A 21,545-nucleotide genomic window follows, 5' to 3' on the forward strand; every position below is an offset into this window, starting at 1 on the left:
CAATTCCATGTGATTAAAAGACTAACGACTTAAAAGTAAGCAGAGTATATACTGGAAAGAACACAAATTCTGATTAAGACATGTGTGGATTCAAATTCTGTCTCTGTCACTCAAGTGCTGTGTACAATATGGAGCAATCTGCTACCCAAACTCTAGGATCCTTCATTTATAAAATATAAAACTATTACCTATCTCATTGGAGTACTGTGAAAAAGAGAGGGAAGTAGCCAATGAGATAGTCGCTATATTACAGCAATTTCACAGATAATAAATATCATATAAAAAAACACAGTAATGTTAGCACATAAAGGAATGCAAATTAAGCAATTTTAAAGATATAGGATACTCCCAAATATCAAACCAATGAAATACAAAGCACCGAAAATAAAGTTAGGTGTGAATCCCTAAGCGGGGGTGGAACTACGGGGAAGTGAGTATATTCAGGTACTGGTGGTGACACCCCAAATCCACTCATCATTTCATGCGAGCCACTGGACAGTGCAGAGTAGGAATTATGCAAACATTCACAGTCCGTATAGGTAAGGCTCCTTCGGAGAGTGCACCCTAAGAATTAAAGAAAGAGGAATGTGCCCAGTTTCACTGTGGTGCCATTTTTAATAGCAAAACATTGGGAGTCATGTGAATGATGAACCACAGGAGGTTGGCAAACTAGGGGCTATCAACCTACAAAAGATAACAGAGCACCTAAAAATGGTGAGTGAGCGGACCACATGGATACATAAAAGTGTATATATAAAGCATCTGTGAGTGGAAAAAAATCAGTGCACAACACAGACTACATACCAGCAGCCATGACTCCTATGTAAAACCGTATGTATGCATGTATGTATATATAAGATGTGAATTTACAATGATGTGTAAGGCAGAGTTTCTCAGATGTCATGTTGATACAGGAGGTACTAGAACATTGATTCCCGTAGCCCATAGGACAGTTGACCAGACACTGGGGAAGCAGTTGTCTTTGGCTAGGAAAACTATCTAGAACAGGAAGTATCGATGTAAAGTTCATCATTGGTTCTTCTTTACTGTAAATTTGCTTATGTTACTAAAACCAACAAATTAGATCTCCATTCCAGGGTCTCTATCAGACATTTCCATTTTGAAACCTCCATGTCATTTAGAACTCAATGGCCCCAAAGTAAAATAATAGTTTCCATCTCTAAACTAATCAGACCCCATACTTTCATTCTGTGGCAACAGGATTACCATCTCTCATTGGCAACACTGACCCAGTCTACACATGTCCATCTATGTGCACATGCCAGTGGGTCACCAGACCAGTTTTCCTTCCAAACACATCATGCCCTTCTTTCACTGCCACCATCCTACCTTATGCCCTCATTATGGCTACAATGTACGGAGATCTAGGAAAGTTTCTAGAACTGTGCTGAATGCTTTATGAACATTGTCTCCTAAGATCCTTACCCTCCCAACCCCCCATAAAGAAGGTACTAATTTTATGAGAGGGGTTAAATAACCTTCCTCAGGTCTTATAAGTAGTAACAGGATTTAAACCTGGGTATGGTTAAGACTCTAAGTCTCATTCTTTTCCTGTTACTCTATGCAGCCCATGTGATGGGCTGAATGTTTGTGTCTCCCCAAAACGAACAGCTGAAGCCCTGGCCCCCAGTGTGATGGTTATTTGGAGGTAGGGCATTTGGGAGGTCAACTGGCTTATATTAGGGTATGAAGGTGGGACTCTCACGATGGGATCAGTGCCCTTACAGGAGGAGGACCAGAGAGCTCTCCTCCGTGAGCACACACTAAGGAAAGGCCACGTGAGCACACAGGCAGAAAGTGGCTGTCTATAAGCCTGGAAGTGGGTCCTCACCAGACAGCAAATACTTGCATCTTGACCTTGGACTTCCTAGCCTCCAGAACTGTGAGAAATAAATTTCTGTTGTTTAAGCCACCAGGTCAATGGTATTTTGCCGTAATAGCCCAAGTAGATTAAGACAGCCCATCAGGTAGGTTTTATGTATCTTTATGCAACTTCATGAGAGCAATTCAAAGAGCTTATTTAACTTTTCCCTCCAAGTGAAGTGTCCTAGGTCTTGAAGCCTGTGCTTTTAGAGAAATCAATTTAGTACAGTACCTATTGAGACAGTCATCCACACAGCCCTTCCTGGTATCATCATCTGGCTTCTTACAGTTACAGGTGGTGGCCTCGTAACCAGAAAGGGGTTTGACATCAACGTAGACATCTTGAGAGAAGACAGCAAAGAGTAATTTGTAAACATATAAGATCATTTTTTAAGTGCCAGGCCAAGAAGAACACTGATGGTATGATGGCAGAAAAAATAGCTCCCAAGTTACTCACTTGAACGGATTTTTTTATATAGTGGGACATCTGGCTTTTTGTATAGCTAGAAGAAAAAAAAGAAAAATCCTGATATAGCATTTAACTTCAAATGCCAGGCAGCAGCATCAATCACTAAAAACACAAGAAATTATCCATGTGCCCTGCTCCCATGGGAATATTTAAAAGATTTTCTGGGTTGTGTGTATCTGAGGGAAATTCTTGGTGTGATCACTTTTTACCCTGAAATAAAAAGTGACTTACTAGACTAGAGGAGGGTGAGGTGAGAGAGAAACAGATTCAACAACAGAAGAAACGGTAAACACTTTAATGAAAATGCGTTTTCAACTATAAGCTTCTTTAGCATGTTTTAGACTTAAACAAAAATTGCTTAAGGCTTGATTTGCCTTTATGAAAAGAAAGGAAAAGTTGCACAGAGCTTGTTGAGATGGTCTGGGGGAATATATGGCATTAAAAAGATGAGCACCCTGACCTTTTCAGGGTGGGTATTCCAGAAAAACACATTTCACATTTTATTTTTTTTATTAAAAAAAAAAAATTTTTTTTTAATGTTTATTTATTTTTGAGACAGAGAGAGACAGAGCATGAACGGGGGAGGGGCAGAGAGAGAGGGAGACACAGAATCGGAAGCAGGCTCCAGGCTCTGAGCCATCAGCCCAGAGCCTGACGCGGGGCTCGAACTCACAGACCGTGAGATCGTGACCTGAGCGGAAGTCGGACGCTCAACCGACTGAGCCACCCAGGCGCCCCAACATTTCACATTTTAATTAAGGCAATTAATTTAGTGAATAAAGGGGAGAGGGAAGGCAGGAAATAAAGCTTTCATACTGCAATGAAGAAAATAAACTTGAAAAAAGTTTACGTATTTATTTCGAGAGAGAGAGAGACAGAGTGCATCAGCCAGCACAAGGCAGGGAGGGAAGAGAGAGAGAGGAGAAAACCCCAAGCGGGCTCCGCACGGTCAACGCAGAGCCCGACGCGGGGCTCCACCCCACAAGCCCTGAGATCTGGACCTGAGCGGAAACCAAGAGGCGGCCGCTTAACCGACTGAGCCCCCCAGATGCCCTAAGAGAGGGCGTGTTAACCTGTAAGAGAAGCCCCACCATCACTTTTCAGTGGGGACAGTCAGAGCATTGTCTCCTTCATGGTTATGAACTCTGACACAAATGTCTAACATATCGATCCTCCCAGACTGAAGAGAGGTCACCAGAGAAGAGAATGTAGAGAAGGTCCATTGCTTCTGGCTTTCCAAAATTAAACTTTGGTGGAATCTGGGCAAAGCTCAGGAGTCTATTCATCACATTTGCACGACTCTTTTCCACTGCTGCTTTCAACATGGGGCCGGGGGCTCCAGCTCACCACAAACATTCCTGGGGAAACTTTCCAGTTAGGGCAAAGGAGAGAAAAGAAAGCACCTTCCCACTTTCAGTTCCCCATTTAAAGATCTGTTAAAAGCACACGAGTGTTAAAACGTTTCCCTTGTTTCCTTTGGTAGAAGATCTCTTTTGTATGTGAAAAATAAATTCCAAACTGATGGGAAGGAGCCAACAAAAATAAAGCCTGAAATTTCTTAGTGCCGCTGGCAGTACATCTAAATTCTCCCGGGACCTGCATCAAACAGGATTCTTACAGAACCATCTCTGCTACCAGAATAAAAGTCCAGAATAATACAGAAGGTTGCCCAGGGAAGCAGGAACTCACTGCTATTCTGAAGTAGGAATACAGGCAAATAGGTCACATTAAATATGGATGCAAATTCATTTTCCTTAGTCTGTAACCTTCACGGGGACACTTCTCCATACGTCCTAAGATGAGAGCGTAACAAGGAGGCAGAGACAGAGACTTGCAGGCCCCCCTCCCCAGAACAAAACCTGTAAGATAGGCTCCTGTACCTGATTATGTTTCCACTGCCAAAGGATGTCATAGGGAAGCTGGAAGTCAATTCTCTTTTGCCTTAGATACTTTCCTGAAACAAAAAAATACTATCAATTTCAGTATCTGTTCATACAAAGGGTCAAACAGCCACAAGGTCTAATACACACGGACTAGGAAAATAAAGATTTCTAATTTTATAGATTTTTCCATCACAGATTTTGAATTTTAGCTACACTTTTCCAGCATGCTTCATGTGGTATCTGCTGAAGATCAATTTTAATAGTAGCCTATATGAAACAACATACCAAAAAAGACACAGGTCATTATGAAGCAAACCGAAAACTGAGAACTGTTCGTTTATTAAAATCATTTCCTAGAGCATCTGGCGTCTGTTCTCCATTATTATAAATAACCTAAGATGGTCTGTAAAAATGGGAAGTATAAGAATTTTCTAAAACAGGAGTCCCTGAATTTAAATAACTCAAGAGTATTTACATTCCAATTTATGATCTGTTAACATTTTTTCCGCTCTCTATCAGAATAGTCCTTCTATTGAAAGTCAAAAGCCCCTTTCTGCTTTAAAGAGGCTGCTTCTATTTCCTTGCTCTGACTTTTCTGTCCTCGAGGGGACTCATCTGCGCAGGAACTACAAGCACTTCTCCGTCACCTGGGTGTTCGTCCCATCACTGTCTCCGGACCAGCAGTTCGCGGACACTCTGCTGATCCCGAGGGACTTGAGGGGGAAAGACTGCCTTCAGGCCACGAAGTACTCCGAGTCTACTGCCCTCCCAGTCCTACGGAGGCACGTGCCGGCTCGCCACGCGGCCATTCGCACTAACGGGGAAGGCGATGGTGGGTACAAGTGCTGGCATCTTAGCAGGAATTCAGGCAAGTGGCACAGAACTGGACTAGGAGAATGAGACGACTGGAAATGAGCCAGGCCGCAGCATAAAAACATTAAACATTGTGAGCGCTTTCGATGAAGTCATGAAAATCCTGCGAAATGTTGACCCGCGAGTCAGAAATCGTAATGTCCTGCACGGCACAACAGAAGTGCGCATCCTTGACGGCTGTGTCCAGGAAACACACGTGCGCAAACGCAATGGCGAGCGGGGCTAGCCTCTTCCGCGCGGCACCACCTGTCCTTGGACAGATGACTGACAAGCTGTGGCTGTTCGGACTCGGGAACTGAAAATGAGCGAAGTGAGCCGGTTACTTCAGAAACAGCTGAAAGGGTCTGTTTTCAGCGATAAAATTTGAGCGTGAACATTGGTGTTTTGGAAAACTCGTGGCGACTATCATGCGAGTCTTTAGAACTGCAACAAAATTCTCCTCGTGAAGTAAGTGGCAAGATTAACAAATGCGAATGGTTTTGGATACACACAGGGAATGGAAGAACAATACAATTCGGTGAATCAGAACTATTTTACTGGCCAATGCGTGAAGCAATAAAGTCACACACGGGTAACAAACCCATTTATTTTTATGAAAAAAAAAAAAAAAAAACCAAAAAACTTTTTTTTCAAGTTTACTTATTTATCCTGAGAAAGGCAGAGGCAGCACAAATCGGGGAGGGGCAGAGAGAGAGAGGGAAGCGGAGAATCCCAAGCAGGCTCTGCGCAGCCAGCACAGGGCCCGACGTGGGGCTCCAACTCACGAAACTGCAAGATGGTGACCTGAGCCGAAAACAGAAACCAAGAGTCGGACGCTTAACCGACCGAGCCACCCAGGTAAAAAACGCATTTAAATACCAAGAGAGACCAATCACTTTAATGTACCAGAATACAAGAAGTTCATCAATATTCATACTCCACATTATAATTCACCTTTAAGGAACAATTACGTTTATATTTTTGCTACAGTGTCAAAGAAGAATTATCTGAAATTATTAAAATATTCTTATCTGCATGAGAACAGATTTCTTCATGTATTTGAACCACAGTAACATCCTAATAGATTGAATGCAAAAAAGATTAGAAAATCCAGATGTCTTACATTAAATCAGACATCAAAGAGATTTGCAAAAATGTGAAATAAAGTAACTTTTCTCATTAAATTTTTCTTTGGGAAAGTTATTTCTCATAAAAATGTTACTTATGTCAACATGTAATGTGTAATGAGTTTATCGGACAGATCTGAGGATACAGCAGCACGGATTATAGGCATATCTTGGGAGATCAGATGTGTGGAGTTAATATAACAATAATTTTGGGGTTATAGCTGGAGTCCACTTGTTGATAGGGAAGTGAAGCTGAATACCTACCTACAAAGTCTGCAGTGAAAAGTGGAAACAACTTAAAGGTTTATCAAGAGGGGAAACTTTGGTACGTTAAAAAAAATACATATTTTTAAACATTTATTTATTTATTTATTTATTTATTTTTAAAATTTTTTTTTTCAACGTTTATTTATTTTTGGGACAGAGAGAGACAGAGCATGAACGGGGGAGGGGCAGAGAGAGAGGGAGACACAGAATCGGAAACAGGCTCCAGGCTCTGAGCCATCAGCCCAGAGCCTGACGCGGGGCTCGAACTCACGGACCGCGAGATCGTGACCTGGCTGAAGTCGGACGCTTAACCGACTGCGCCACCCAGGCGCCCCAAACATTTATTTATTATTGAGAGACAGAGAGACACAGAGTGTGAGCAGGGGAGGGGCAGAGAGAGAGAGGGAGACACACACACACAGAATCTGGAGCAGGCTCCAGGCTCAGAGTTGTCAGCACAGAGCTGGACACGGGGCTGTGTGACCACAACGGGTGCTTAATAATTGCTTCTTGAAATTACTTAACAACAGAACTTTTACTTTTGCCTAACATTTATTGAGTATCGACTGTGTACCAGGTCCCAGACCAGGATTCTACACAAACTACCTCACATCTTCACCCTACAGACAACTCCACAATGTCTCCATTTACTGATTAAAACAACAACAACAACAAAAAAACCAAACAAAAAAACCTGAGAATCAGAGAGACGAAGTCACTTTTCCAAGGTCACACAACTAACCCAGATTTTAGCTACGTACCAGATTTTTTCTTTTTCTTTTATTTAAAAAAAAATTTTTTTAACGTTCATTTATTTTTGAGAGAGACAGAGACAGAGCATGAGCGTGGGAGGGGCAGAGAGAGAGAGAGAGAGAGAGAGAGAGAGAGAGAGAGAGAGAGAGAGAGAGAGAGAGAGAGAGGGAGAGAGAGAGAGACACACACAGAATCCGAAGCAGGCTCCAGGCTCCAAGTTGTCAGCACAGAGCCCCACGCGGGGCTCGAGCCCACAAACAGTGAGATCATGGCCTGAGCTGAAGTTGGATGCTTAACTGACTGAGCCACCCAGGCGCCCCTGCACTGTTTCTTAATAACAATACAAATATAATTTTTAAAAAGTCAAAATTGGTCCCCAGAAATAGTACAAACCCCTTAATGTGAAGGATTAACTCCTTTCTTTGCCAGCAGTATCTGGTATGTTTTCTGAAGGGTGTGTACAAGAGTGAAGGAGAATCCAGTAAGTTATGCATTTTTTAAAAGAATACTTTTTCGCTAAGAAAGCATCCATATCCTCCACATCCACTTCATCCAACCTCAAAGACAAAATTTTCCCACAGTCCAACATCTTGACTTTTGCTCGCAATGAATTTCCATAGATGTATTAAAAAAGAGGGGTGCCTGGGTGGCTCGTTGAGCGTCCGACTTCGGCTCAGGTCACAATCTCTTGGTTTGTGGGTTCGAGCCCTGTGTTGGACTTTGTGTTGTCAGTTCAAGGCCTGCTTTGGATCCTCTATCTTAGTCTCTGTGCTCCCAACCCCCCCCCCCAACCCCCTTCACATGCTCTCAAAAATAAATAAAAAACATTAAAGAGAGAGAGAGAGAGAGACGACAGGTCCCAAATGGAGTCACTTGGGTTAAGCTAAGTCACCACACCAGGGCTTGCTCTCTAACCTAACAGCTGTTTACATCTTTTCCAGAAATACAGTCTTAACGGGTCAGCACCAATGACAAAATCTGCTACACAGACGGTTTTCCAGATCCCCCTAAGGAACATGAGGTGAGCTGCCCTTTCCTTACCCCTCCCCCCTTCTGCCTTTCTGTGCAGCTCCTGGGAGCATCTGTCCACTTGCTGGGTGGGATGCGTTGTGGGACGAGGCCAGTGATCTCTAAGTTCGTTCGGATGAATCCCGGTGCCTTTCCTGGCCCGATCTGTGTCCCTCCCCTCAGTCCCCAGCCTGAGAGCCGGAGGAAGAAATGATGGCACACTCTTCTGTCCTCCAACATCTCTGAAACCACAGCCGGGTGATTCACTTCTAAGAAGTGAGACCCACCTGAACGATTTCCTTAACCAAATTCTGCTAGAGATGATACCTCAGCGGGAGCTAGTCAGGAAAATCTCATTTAAAACAGTGATTCTGTAGCTAACCCGCATTTTAAAACTGGGGGAAAAATCACTTTATAGCCATGTGAAAATGAGATGAAATCACATCTTTTGTGGATTTTTCTTATTGTGTGCTAAAGCCTTGAGATCTCAAGTACTGCCACTGATCGCTAGGGAAGGAGCAAAGAGATCCTTTTCTCTTTGAAAGAAAACGGAATTTGTGCAACAAAGTCATTTTAAAGAGGAGACTTGTTACAAAAGCTCTGAAGTCTGTGCTGACCTTGAAATCTAACGGGGGAAGTCACAATGATTTCCTTTCATAACATCAATCCTAACACGAAGAGGAATGGAGGACTCAGAACATCACTGCAAAGCCTAGTTGTTAATGAGGCAGCCGGCAGGCGAGGAGCTCAAAGGAGAGGGGGCTACTCAACAGACAGGAGAAAGAGAACTTCCTTTGCAAGAAGAGATCTTAAACTATGACGAAACCTTGGCATTTTTTAAATAAAATGGCGGGCTTCAGATAAAGCTGTTTGCTTATATATAACCTGAGTACTGAATTGTAACATCACTTTACAAACAGATAAGAATTATTCATTTCCTCTGTTATCCTGTGTAAATGGCTCTGGTATTCTCTCCCAAGAAAACCGTAGCAGGGGCCCCTGGGTGGCTCAGTCGGTTGAGTGTCTGACTCTTGATTTCAGTTCAGGTCACGATGCTGGGGTCGTGGCATCGAGCCCCACGTGGAGCTCTGTGCTGAGTGTGGAGCCCGCGTGGGATTTTCTCTGTCTCTCTGCCCTCCCCACTCGCATGCGCCCTCTCTGCTGTAGTGGGTCACTGAAAGGCATAGTATTATCAGTGGAGTGTGGGCCATTTAGGAGATTATAAATAATGATCAAAGGTATTTACAGGAAACTGTTTAAATTTCACTAAAGAAAACACTAGAATTCAAGTTTTTGGTTTTGTCAGCCTGAGGAAAAAGAAGTGAGACCCAGAAATATAGGGATAGTGTGACACCCCCCCCCCCCCAGTGGAAAACTGCCAGCCCCAGAGGCAAGGATCTTCACCTGTGTTGCTTACGGGTGTATCCCAAGCAGGTAGGAAACTGCCTGATCAAACGACAGGCAGCGCTGAACAAGTATTTTTGGAACGGACGGACGCAGAGGTGTCTTCTGAGGAACAAACACCGAGGGACTGCACCAGCCGTCAGGCGGCACCACCCGTCCCCACAGTGTGTATGGTTGTTTTTAGTAAGTTTTTATCTTAATAACCCGGTGCTCATCACAAGTGCTCCCTTAATCCCCATCATCCCCACTGCTTCTTGAATTCTACTCTTCCTAAGCAGTTTCTTTTTTCTTTCTTCCTGCCTGGCATTCTAATTAATTTCCCCTGGTTTCATTGAGATAAAATCGACAGGCATCACTGTACGTGTTAAAGATGTACACCACAGTGGACTCGCTTTCATATACTGCGAAGTGATGACCATTAGAAGTTTAGTGTCCACGAGGCATTTCTTACAGATACGGTAAAGAGGAAGCAGAAAAAGACAACACTATTTTTTTCCTTGTGAGGACAACTCTTAGGATTTACTCTCTTAACTTATAAGTCTTCCGATCCAGCAAACAGTAGTGTTAACCACAGTCATCAGTCTGTGCAGTGTATCCTCGATACTTACTTATCTTGTAACTGGAGTTTACACCTTTTGACCACCTTTCTCCGAATACCCTCCCCACCTCCCTTTGCTTCTGGTAACCACAAATCTGACCCACTTTATTTTCTTTTTTTCTTGAACAGATTTTGCGTTGTTATTATTAAGTAATCTCTAGACCCAACGTGGGGCTTGAATCTACAACCCAGAGATCAAGAGTTGCTTGCTCCCCTGACTGAGCCAGCCAGGTGCCTCTGATCTCCTTTTCTAGGAGTTTGTTTTGCTTTCGTAGATCCCAAAGAGCGCAGGTACAGGCGAGGTTACACCGTATTTGTCTTTCTCTGTCTGACTTATTTCATTTCGCATAATACCCTCAGGGTCCATCTGTGTTGTCACAAATGGCAGGATTTTCTTTTTCTCTTTTCTTTCCTTCCGTCCTTTCCTTCCTTCCTTCCTTTTGTTTTCTTTCCGTTTATTTTGAACACAGCTGGGTAATATTCTATTGTATGTATATGCTTCCTCTTCTTTATCCACTCATCCCTCAGACTCTTAGGTTGTTTCCATGTCTTGGCTATTGTAGATAATGCTGCTATGAACATGGCGGGGAGGGCTCAGCAGATATTTTTTTGAGTTAGTGTTTTCATTTCCTTTGGATATATATCCATAAATGGAATTGCTGGATCATTTGATTGTTCTATTTTTAGTTTTTCAAGGATCCTCCATACTGTTTTCCATAATGGCTGTACCAGCACAATTTCTTAAACACAACCAGCTTCCTCTTGCTTTCACATTCTCATGTGTCATTTCTCCCACCTAAAATTGAATCCTTTCCACCAAACTAAGCCATTTGCCTCATTCTTTCTATTTCTATTTAAGTAATCTCTACACCCAACGTGAGGCTCGAACCCACAACCCAGAGATCAAGAGTTGCGTGCTCCACCAACTGAGTCGGCCAGGTGTCCGTTTGCCTCATTCTAACCCTTACTGAAAACTCTGTAATTCTGGGGTGCTGGGTGGCTCAGTCGGTTGAGTGTCCGACTCTTGATTTCAACTCAGGCTATGATCCCAGGGTCATGGGATCGAGCCCTGAATTGGGCTCCGTGCTGCACTTAGGATTTTCTCTCTCTCTGCCCCTTTCCCCTGATCTAATTAAAAAAAAAAAAAAAAAAGTCTGTAATTTTAACATAGTTATCATAAACAATCATATTCAACCCTGATTACCAGAGCTGTTCTCTTGTATATGGTTGTTAATGTAATTAAGTTTATCAATCTTTTCCAGTGGTGTTTATACATTTTGTGGTCTTCTGTGTCCATGTCATAAAGATATTCTATTTATCATGTATCTGATAATTCATATCCAGATATATACAGAACTCCTAAAGCTCAAAAACAAGGAACAAATGACTCAACTCAAAAGTGGACAAGGACTTGAATACACATTTCACTAAAGAAGACATACAAATGGCCAAAACCGACATGAAGAGACGCTCAACATCACTAGAGGGGAAATGCAGATCAAAACCATATGAGATTACCACTTCACACTCATTAGGATGGTTATTATGAAAAATAACGGAAAATGACAAGTGTTATTGAGGATGTGGGGAAACTGAACTCTCAAGAATTGCTGGTGGGGATATAAAAATGGTGCAGCCACTGTGGAAAATAGTACGGCAGTTCCCAAAACATTAAATATAGACTTACCAAAGGATCCAGCAAGTCCACTTCTGGGTATATATACAAAAGAATTGAAAGCAGGGTCCTCAACAGAGAATTGTAAACCAATGTTCACAGCAGCATTATTCACAACTGCAAAAAGGTGGAAACAACAGAGATGTCCGTCGGCGGATGAATGCGTAAACAGGGAATGGAGTGTGTGCACACACACAGAGGAGTGTTATTCAGCCTTAAAAAGGAAGGAAAAGTCTCCTACACGCCAGAACACAGAAGAACCTTGTGGCCGTCACGCTACGTGAACTATGGTAGGCACAAAAGGACAAACAGTGGAAGGCCCCACCGTACGAGGATCCTAAAACAGTCAAATTCATAGCAATAAGAAGAACCGCGGTGGTTGCCAGGAGCTGAGGGAACGGGCAATAATTATTTAATTGGCACAGAGTTTCCATTTGGGATGATGAAAAAGTTCTGGAGAGCGTTGGGGTGATGGCCGTGCGGCAGTATGAATGTACTTTACGTCACTGAACCTTACAATGAAAAGTGGAAATGCAAAATGCAAATCCTAAGTTACATATAATTTACTACAAGAAAGAGAATGTATCAAAAACCACTGTATGCTTTAAATGGGTGAATTGGAGGATATATGCATTATGCCTCAACAAGTTGTTAAAAATACAGCAGTGTCAATTTTTTTGCCTCATTTGTTATTTCTTAAAAGTTACACAGAAGACTCAAAGGAGAAGGAAAGCCTGTAAGTTTACTTACTGTTCTTTCTGCCCTCCTGAGGTTCCAAGGTCCCTTCTTTCTTTCTTTCTTTTTTTTTTTTTTTTTTTTTTTAATTTTTTTTTTTTTTCAACGTTTATTTATTTTTGGGACAGAGAGAGACAGAGCATGAACGGGGGAGGGGCAGAGAGAGAGAGGGAGACACAGAATCGGAAACAGGCTCCAGGCTCTGAGCCATCAGCCCAGAGCCCGACGCGGGGCTCGAACTCACGGACCGCGAGATCGTGACCTGGCTGAAGTCGGACGCTTAACCGACTGCGCCACCCAGGCGCCCCTCTTTTTTTTTTTTTTTTAATGTCTATTTACTTTGAGAGAGGGAGAGCACAAGCAGGTGAGGGGCAGAGAGAAAGGGAGAGAGAGAATCCCAAATAGGCTCTGACCATCAGCGCGGAGCCCGACGCAGGGCTCGAACCCATGAACCGTGACATCATGACCCGAGCCGAAATCAAGAGCCGGATGCCTAACCAACTGAGCCCCTCCGGGTGCCCCTGTTTCTTTTCTGTTTAGAGAACTTCCTTTCTTTACACACAGGGCAAGTCGACTGGCAACACACTCTTTTAGTCTAGGAGTGCTTTGACTCCCACTTAATTCCCGCAGGGTTACTTTTGCTGGGTGTGGCATCTGGGCAGACGGTCTCTCTTTCAGCGCTTGCACTGTAGCGCCACCTGCACGGATTCGCACGAGCAACCACTGCCATCCAAGCTGTCTCACCTCCGTAGGTCGGTGGGGACCCGTTTCTCTCTCGCGGATGTAAAGCTGCTCTGTGTTCAGTGAGTGGGCTGAAATGGGACGACCCTGTCTCAGCAGGGATCTCCCGAACGGCGTCCTGTTGGGTGTGACCCTCTTCCTCAACCAGTCGTTTTGTGTCTTCCGCCAAATCTGGGAAACCTTTAGCCACTGTTCATACAAGCGTTTTTTCTTCTCCGCCTGTCTTCTCTCCATCCAGCACACCGAGAATACCAATTTCGCTTTTGTCATGATCCCGTAGCCTCTGTGGTTTTTTTTTTTTTTAGTGTCTACTTTCTCCTTTGTTCAGGTCAGACATCTTCCATCGCCTGGTCCACGATTCTTAGGTCTTCCTCACCTTGCTGCCGAGCACACCCCTGAGCTTTTGTTCCAGTTACTGCGTCTTTCAATTCTAAAATTCCTATTTGGTTTTTCTTTATGTCTTCGATTTCGTTGCTGAGGCTTCAACTTCTTTTCGTGTTTCAAGCATATTCATAATTGCTTGTTGAACTGCCTTTTTTTTTTTTTTAAATCTAACTGCTTTAAAATTTTTGTCAGGTAATTCTAACATATTGGTGTTGGCATATATTGACCGCCTTGAAAAAACTTTTTTGATGTTTATTTTCGAGACAGAGAGAGTGAGGGAGGAAGAAAGAGAGGGAGGGAGAGTGTGTGTGCGAGTGGGGGAGGGACAGAGAGAGGGAGACACAGAATCCAAAGCAGGCTCCAGGCTCGGAGCTGTCAGCACAGAGCTCAAGGTGGGGCTTGAACCCATGAGCTGTGATATCATGACCTGAGCCGAAGTCGGATGCTTAGCTGACTGAGCAACCCAGCTGCCCCTTGACTGTTTTTTAAAATTCAGTCAAAGGGGGTGGCTCAGTCAGTTAAGAGTCCAGCTCTTGATATCGGCTCAAGTAATGATCTCATGGTTTGTGAGACTGAGCCCTGTGTTGGGCTCTGTACTGGCAGCGTGGAGCCTGCTTGGGATTCTCTCTCCCCCCCCCCCCAACTTATTCTCTCTCAAAATAAATACATAAACATTCTAAAAAGTTAAAAAAAAATTTCAGTTTAACATCTCCCTGGTTCTCAGTATGACATATGATTTTTTCCCTCTTGGCTTATTTTTAAAATTTTTTTCTTTTTAAAGCTTATTTATTAAATCTCAGATAGAGAGAATTCCAAGCAGGTACTGTGCAGAGCCCTGATGTGGGGCTCGATCCCACAACCATGAGATCACACCCTGAGCCTAAATCAAGAGTTGGACACTTAACCGAATGAGCCACCCAGGGGTCCCTGACATAGGAATTTCAGTTTAAACCTAGATATTTTCTGTATTAAGTTACCAGGTTCTGGATTTTACAAAAACCTTCTATTTTGGCTGGCTTTTTCCACAACTGCTCCTGGAACCTGAGTGTTGCTCCTGGTCACTGCTAGGGGATGGTGGGAGTTCTAGCTTCCCACGCAGCATCCCCCAACACCATGGTGGGAGTAGCCATGTCACTACTAGTGATGGTAAAAGTCCTGACTCGTATTAGCCTTCCTCTGACATTGCACAGGTCACGGGCCAGGGAGGGATGCCTTTGTACTCCCAGATGGGCATGGAAGTTGAGGCTCCCCACTTGGCACCTGCTGGTGAGAGTGTGGGCAGCGGAACGGTTTTTTTTCTGTGCCATTTGACTAGAGTTTGGAGGATACTGCCTAAAAGTTTTCTGTCTTGCTAGGTTGCCCCTTTCCCTTTCTTTTGGCTACGGAAAGCAGGCGTCTTTTTGCTTGCTTTGTTTCTGCCCAATGGCGTTTCCAGGTCGCTAGCTTTCTCAGCTTCAAGTTTGGGATACAGGAGGTAGAAAGAAGACTCAGGGAACTCATCACCATGAACTTCCTCAGTCCTAAGGTCCCTAGTTGGTCTGCCTTCTTCTCTCCACCTCTTTCTGGAGGACATAAGCCAATTGTACTGTTCGTCATTACATTATACAAAAATCGAGGAGCAACAGAGTTTACAGAAAGAGATTAACAGTAAAAAAGAGGGCAATGCAACTACTTTGTATCTGCTTTATTTTCCACGGTGCTCAGATGAAAACCATCTCAAAGTGTGTGTGTGTCTGGTTTAAGAGTAGGCTTGTTCCCTGGCCAGAGGCTGCCATAAACTTGAGATGTTCAACATCTTGTCTTGTTTGCTCTACTAGCTCTTGACAAAACCTTTCAGATCTTTGAGGAAAGTAACGTATTCCTGGTGCTCAAGGGCTGTGCTCACCTGCAAAAGTGTTGTCCAACTGCCCTCCCCCCAAACCCTGGTTGGCCAGAAGATCCAGCTGGTGTCATAACGGTCCAGGCCAGGGAATCGGTGGTGAGCATGTAACTTGTGTCCTTTCACTCAGACTTGACAACGGACTGATGTTGTCTGCTCACCTCTCTGACGGCCAAATGTCACTGCCGTCCTCCTCTTCTTGCCCACCTCATCTTCTGGGTAGGGACAGTCCAGTACCAGGCCCTTCTTGCCACCATTCTTACCTTCCACCACAAAACTGGACATCAGTTCAGGCTCCTGTTCTTCCACCTTCTGCCCTTGGGAGGGCTCTTCCCCCATCAAACGTTGCTGGGATGCTGTTGTTCATGTTGAAAGTCACAGTCATCTTTTCTCCGGAAACTTTCCACACTAATTTGGTTTCTATCCCATCCACTTCCAGCTCCCAGGCCCCAGACATCTTGGGGAGGGACCTATGCTTCTAGATCTTCTTTTCCTCCTTATTCACATCATTCAGGAACTCAAGCAAGCTTTGCGTCCGTGGGTGTTCAGTGGTGCCACAGCCGGAAGGCCCGCGGGGGAGCAGGAGGTCCACATGCGCTCAGACCAGCGCCAAGGGCCCGGGTGCAGGAGTGGCAGGGCGGGCGCAGAGCCTGGCAACTGTGGAGCCCAGCGTGGGGCATGGGGCACAGCTGAGGCCCAGGGAGGCAGCACCCTGGCAGTGGACTTTCTCCCCCTTTTAGTTGCTGGCCAATAGTCCACCATATGAACACACAGTTTGTTAATCCGCCCTATTGCTGGGGTCCTGGGCTGTCTCCGGCTCACGGCACCATGGATGAAGCTACTATGCACACTCTTACACACGTATGTATTGCATATGTACGTTTAAGTCTAGTTTTACAAAAGCTGCCATATTTTAAAAATAAGTTGTACCATTTTACTCTGCCACAGTTGTTTATAAACAACCTGGTTGTGCCAACACATTTGGTTTTAATTTGCATTTCTTTGATGAGTTATGGTGCTGAGTATTTTTCACGTGTTTATTGGCTTGTGTATGTTTCCTCTGGTAAAGTTCAAATCCTCACTTTAAAATTGGGTTGTCTTCTTTTTTTTTTTAAATAAATACATTTGTAGGAGTTACGTATTCAGGACACATACAATTTGTGAGTATGTTCTCCCAGTTTGTGCCGTGTCTGTTTCTTTGTGAGATGGTGTCTTGTGATGGATATGCTCCCATCTGGTCAGCGTGTCAGCTACCGGCGCTTTGTTCAGTGCTTACTGCTTACTGGGCTCCATCCGAGCAACGTTTGGTTACCTGCAGGTCACGAAGGTATGTTCCTACACTTTCTTCTAGAAGTTTTACACCTCCTGTTATGGTTAAGCTTTTATGTTTAAGTCTGTGATGTGTGCCGAATCCAGTCCGTAGGAGCTGTGACGTTGATGTCAAAGTTTAATTTTCTTCACGTGAACATTTCCCTGTTCCGGCACCATTTGTTGCAGGGCATTGTTGCCCACTGGATTGCTTTGATGCCTGTGTCCAAATTAAATGACCACAAAGGTGTGGGTCTATTTCTGGGCTATCTACTCTGTTCCAGAGATCTATTCTGATGTCAGTTTATTTTATATTTTATTTATTTTTTAAAAAGTTTACTAATACTTTTAAGTCGGCTCTACCCCCAACATAGGGCTCGAACTCACCACCTCAAGATCAAGAGTCGCATGCTCACCAACTGAGCCAGGCAGGTGTGCCTCTAATGCCAATTTTAAGTCTAAACTGTTTTATGGCAACTCATGCTTTTTAAAACTTTATTTATTTTGAGAGCAAGAGAGAACGAGAAAGAGAGAGAGGTCGGTCATGTACGCTTGCAAGCAGGGGAGGGGCAGAGACAAAGAGGGAGAGAGAATTTCAAGCAGGTTCTGTGTTGCAAAAGGGAGCCCCACTTGGGGCTCAATCTCACAAACCGTGAGATTGTTTACTGGAGGTGAAATCAAGAGATGACGCTTAACAGGGGTGCCTGGGTGGCTTCGTCAGTTGAGCGTCTGACTTCGGCTCAGCTCATGATCTCGCAGTTGATGAGTTTGAGCCCTGCATCAGACTTGCTGCGTTCAGTGCAGAGCCTGCTTCGGATCTTCTGTAACCACCCCCCCCTCCCTCCCCCCCTGCCCCGCTTGCTCTCTCTCTCTCTCTCACAAATATAAACAAACGTTAACAACAACAAAAAGATCACTTTGCAATCTCCACATAATGTTTAGACAATCAGCTTATTGGGGGGCCTGGGTGGTTCAGTTGGTTAAGCATGTTGACTCTTGATTTCAGATCTCATGGTTTGTGAGTTCGGGCCCCACACTGGGCTCTGTGTTGACAGTGAGCACACTGCGTGGGATTCTCTCTCTCTCTGTCCCTGCCCTGCTTGCACACTCTCTCTAAATAAACACTGAAGAAAATCGGCTTATCAATTTTTACAGAAAAGCCTACTGATAGTATAATCTACGTTGCACTGAAGTAATAACAATGGAGGCTCCCCATCTCTAATTGTGGCATTTTCTCCATTTACTTAGGTCTTCTTTAATTTCTCCAATAAATGTTTTAATTTTCAGTATAAAGTTCTTGCCTATTAGATAAATTTATTTCTAATTATTGTGTTAAATTTTTATTTAATTTTTTTTTTAGCAATTCGTGCACCCAACATGGGGCTTGAACTCATGACCCAGAGGTCAAGAGTTGCAACTGAGCCAGCTGGGTGCCCCTCTGATTACTTTGGTTTCATTACACTACTACACATGGTTTAAAAAACATTTTTTTTTTTAACGTGTATTTATTTTTTGAGAGACAGAGACAGAGCAGGGGGAAAGAACCGAGGAGGGATAGAGAGAGAGGGAGACACAGAATCTGAAACAGGCTCCAGGCTCTAAGCTGTCAGCACAGAGCCCGACATGGGGCTCGAACTCACGAACCGTGAGATCATGACCGGCGCTGAAGTCGGACTCTTGGCCGACTGGCCCACCCAGGCGCCCCTACACATGCTTTTTAAAAAAAAAATACTTTGTTTTTTAGAGTAGTTTTAGGTTCAAAGCAGTACTGAGCAGAAGGTACAGAGATGTCCAATGCACACACTGGCCCTAAGTGTCACCAACACTCTTCACTAGAACTGTGCACTGCTTAACAGCTGATGGGCCGGTACAGACACATCATCATCACTGTACCTTCTATGGCTTTGGAAAACTGTGTAATGACAGCTATCCACCATTACTGAATCATGCAGAATGGCTCCACTGACCTAAAAATCTCTGTGCTCTGCTGATTCATCCCTCCTGCCCAACCCGATACCATTAATGCCTCCACAGCGTTGCCTTTTCCACAGTGTCATATACTTGGAATCCTACAGAATGTTAGCCTTTTCAGATTGGCTTGTTTCACTTGTCATAATGATTCTAAGGTTCCTCAAGGTCTTTTCAAGGCTTGATAGCTCATTTCCTTTCAGTGCTGATAACATTCTACTGTCTGGCTGTACCAGTTTATCCATTCACCTGCTGAAGGACATCTCAGTTGCTTCCAAGGTTGGGCAGTTATGAACAAGATGGTTATAAAACATCTGTGTGCAGGTTACCGTGTAGACATGAATGTTCAATTCCTTTGGGTAAATATAACAAAGTGGAAATGTCAGATGGTATGGTGAGAGCCTGTTTAGTTTTATAGGAATACAACTGATTTTTATATAACGACTTTGTTTTCAGTAACCTTGCTCAACAGTTGCAGTAGCTTTCTTGTGCATCTCTTTGGACTTTACGATTATGTGGTCTGTAAGCAGGAATAGTTTTACTTCTTCCTTCCCGGTCTTCATGACTTCTGTCATCTTCCCGCCTTACTGCACGGGGTAGAACATCCAGAAGAATGTGCAATAGTGTAGTGAGGGTGGACATTTTTACCTTCTTTCCAGTTTTAGGAGGAAACACTGAATATTTCACCATTAAGCGATGGGGTGGCTCAGTCAGTTAAGCATCTGACTTTGGCTCAGGTCATGATCTCATGGTTCATGGGTTTGAGCCCCACGTTGAGCTCTGTGCTGACAGCTCAGAGCCTGGAGCTTGCTTCGGATTCTGTGTCACCCTCTCTGTCTGTCCCTCCCCCTCTCATGCTTAATGTGTCAAAAATAAATAAACATGAAAATAAATAAGTTTTTTTAAATGTTTAAGGAAATCAGGATTGTTTCTCTCATGACACAAGTACATTTCAAATAAAATTTTACTTTTCATGACAAATAGTTATTTATCGAAATGTGTATTATACCCTTAAATTTATATTCACTGCGTTAAATACAAAGTAAGCATCACTCTGTCCTCACAACTCAGGTTGAAGGTAGTCGCTACATACATGAAGATGGTAAAATGAAGAGCACGTGACTTGTTCAAGATCATCTGGCCACGAGAGTGCTGGACTGTGAGGGGTGTCCGGGCCCCCGAGACCACCTTCAGGTCTGCTGACTCATAGGACGAGCACGTGGTCACGTTCCTGCTATACTTCATTACAGCAAAGGATGCAAAGCAAAATCAGTAAAGGGAGAAAATGCACCGGCAAAACGGGGGAGAAACAAGGCCCAAGTTTACCCAAGTTCTCCCCCCAGTGGGGTCACACAGGACATAACCTTTGCCAGTATATGGGAAGAACACAACGTGTGAAATGTTTATCAAGGATGCTCATTACAAACTCAGTGCTCAAGGTTTTGATTGGTGGCTGATCATACAGCTACTCTCTGTCTAGAATGTACCAGATTCCAGACTCTTCAAATGAAAGCAGGTGTTCAGCAGAAACCATACAGTGAATACACAGCGGGCACACGAAGACATTCGCATGCAGGAAAGTTTTGTACTGACAGGAAAATGTTAGATATTCAAGTTCCCAGATGCCAGCCAATGCCCAACCTTGCAAGCAGGACTTTCTCAGAATACAAGTCTCGGGTCTGCTATTTTATTTTTTTTTAATTAAAAAAAAATGTTTATGTATTTTTGAGAGAGAGAGAGAGAGCGAGCAAGTGTCGGGGAGGGTCAGTGAGAGGGACACACAGAATCCGAAGCAGGCTCCAGCTCTGAGCTGTCAGCACAGAACCCGATGCGGGGCTCGAACTCATCGAGTGTGAGATTGTGACCTGACCTGAAGTCGGACGCTTAACTGACTGAGCCACCCAGGTGTCCCTTTTTTTTTTTTTTTTTTAAAGTTTATACATTTTGAGAGAGAGCTTGTGTGCATAAGCAGCGGAGGGGCAGAGAGAGGGGGAAAAGAGAGAGGGGAAGAGCGTGGGAGGGAGAGGAGAGACAGAGGGGGACACAGAATCCGAAGCAGGCTCTGCACTGTCAGTGCAGAGCCCAACGTGGGCTTGAACCCATGAACTGTGAGATCACGACCCGAGCCAAAACGAAGAGTCGGACGTCTAACCGACTGAGCCACCTGGGTGCCCCAAGGTCTGCTATTTAAGTCCATTTTGCACAGAAGGCCTATATTCTCTCCACTATCCCAAGATCTGGCAGAAGTCTGAACGGCTGGCGGTGACAACCAACAGGAGCGCCAGGAGGAATTCTGAAGTGTTTTCTGAGCTCAGCAAGAAAAAGTGTGGTAATATACTGAACAAGGACCCAGAGGTAATAGCTGTGTAGTAAGTAGCAGATTCTTGTCGAGAGAATTTTACTGTAAAAAACAATGTCAATTCAGAAATTATCTCTTATTAAGTGATTACTATGTGTTAGGTACTCTCCTTAGTATTTTACATAATTTTATTTAATATTCATATTAACTTCTATTTTACAATACAGAATCTGAAGCCTTGGGATGTGTCAGCTTGCCCAAGGTCAGACAGACAGTAATTGGTGGAGGCAGACTCTGAATTGTGGCCTGAT

At 43.9% G+C, this 21,545-nt stretch overlaps 1 protein-coding gene and 1 pseudogene across 10 annotated transcripts in view; both read right to left on the bottom strand.

The window, feature by feature from the left end:
* The window catches only part of ASH1L (ASH1 like histone lysine methyltransferase), a 196,958-nt gene that overhangs the window by 32,557 nt on the left and 142,856 nt on the right, over positions 1 to 21,545 (bottom strand). For 7 of the 10 annotated variants that reach the window (XM_086693032.1, XM_086693023.1, XM_086693029.1 and 4 more), the window contains 4 exons: positions 11,933 to 12,037; positions 4,234 to 4,307; positions 2,342 to 2,387; positions 2,117 to 2,225 (listed from right to left, as the gene is read on the bottom strand). In XM_086693032.1, coding sequence (XP_086549158.1) covers positions 2,117 to 2,225; positions 2,342 to 2,387; positions 4,234 to 4,307; positions 11,933 to 12,037 — 334 coding nt within the window. The remainder of the gene's footprint in view (positions 1 to 2,116; positions 2,226 to 2,341; positions 2,388 to 4,233; positions 4,308 to 11,932; positions 12,038 to 21,545) is intronic. The other 3 variants (XM_086693033.1, XM_086693030.1, XM_086693031.1) reach the window with 1 other exon arrangement.
* On the bottom strand, positions 14,543 to 20,180 carry LOC112851793 (complement component 1 Q subcomponent-binding protein, mitochondrial pseudogene; annotated as a pseudogene).

Source organism: Puma concolor, chromosome E4 (genome assembly GCF_028749965.1).
Source record: "Puma concolor isolate L17-30 chromosome E4, mPumCon1.1.hap2, whole genome shotgun sequence".
Lineage (NCBI taxonomy): Eukaryota > Metazoa > Chordata > Mammalia > Carnivora > Felidae > Puma > Puma concolor.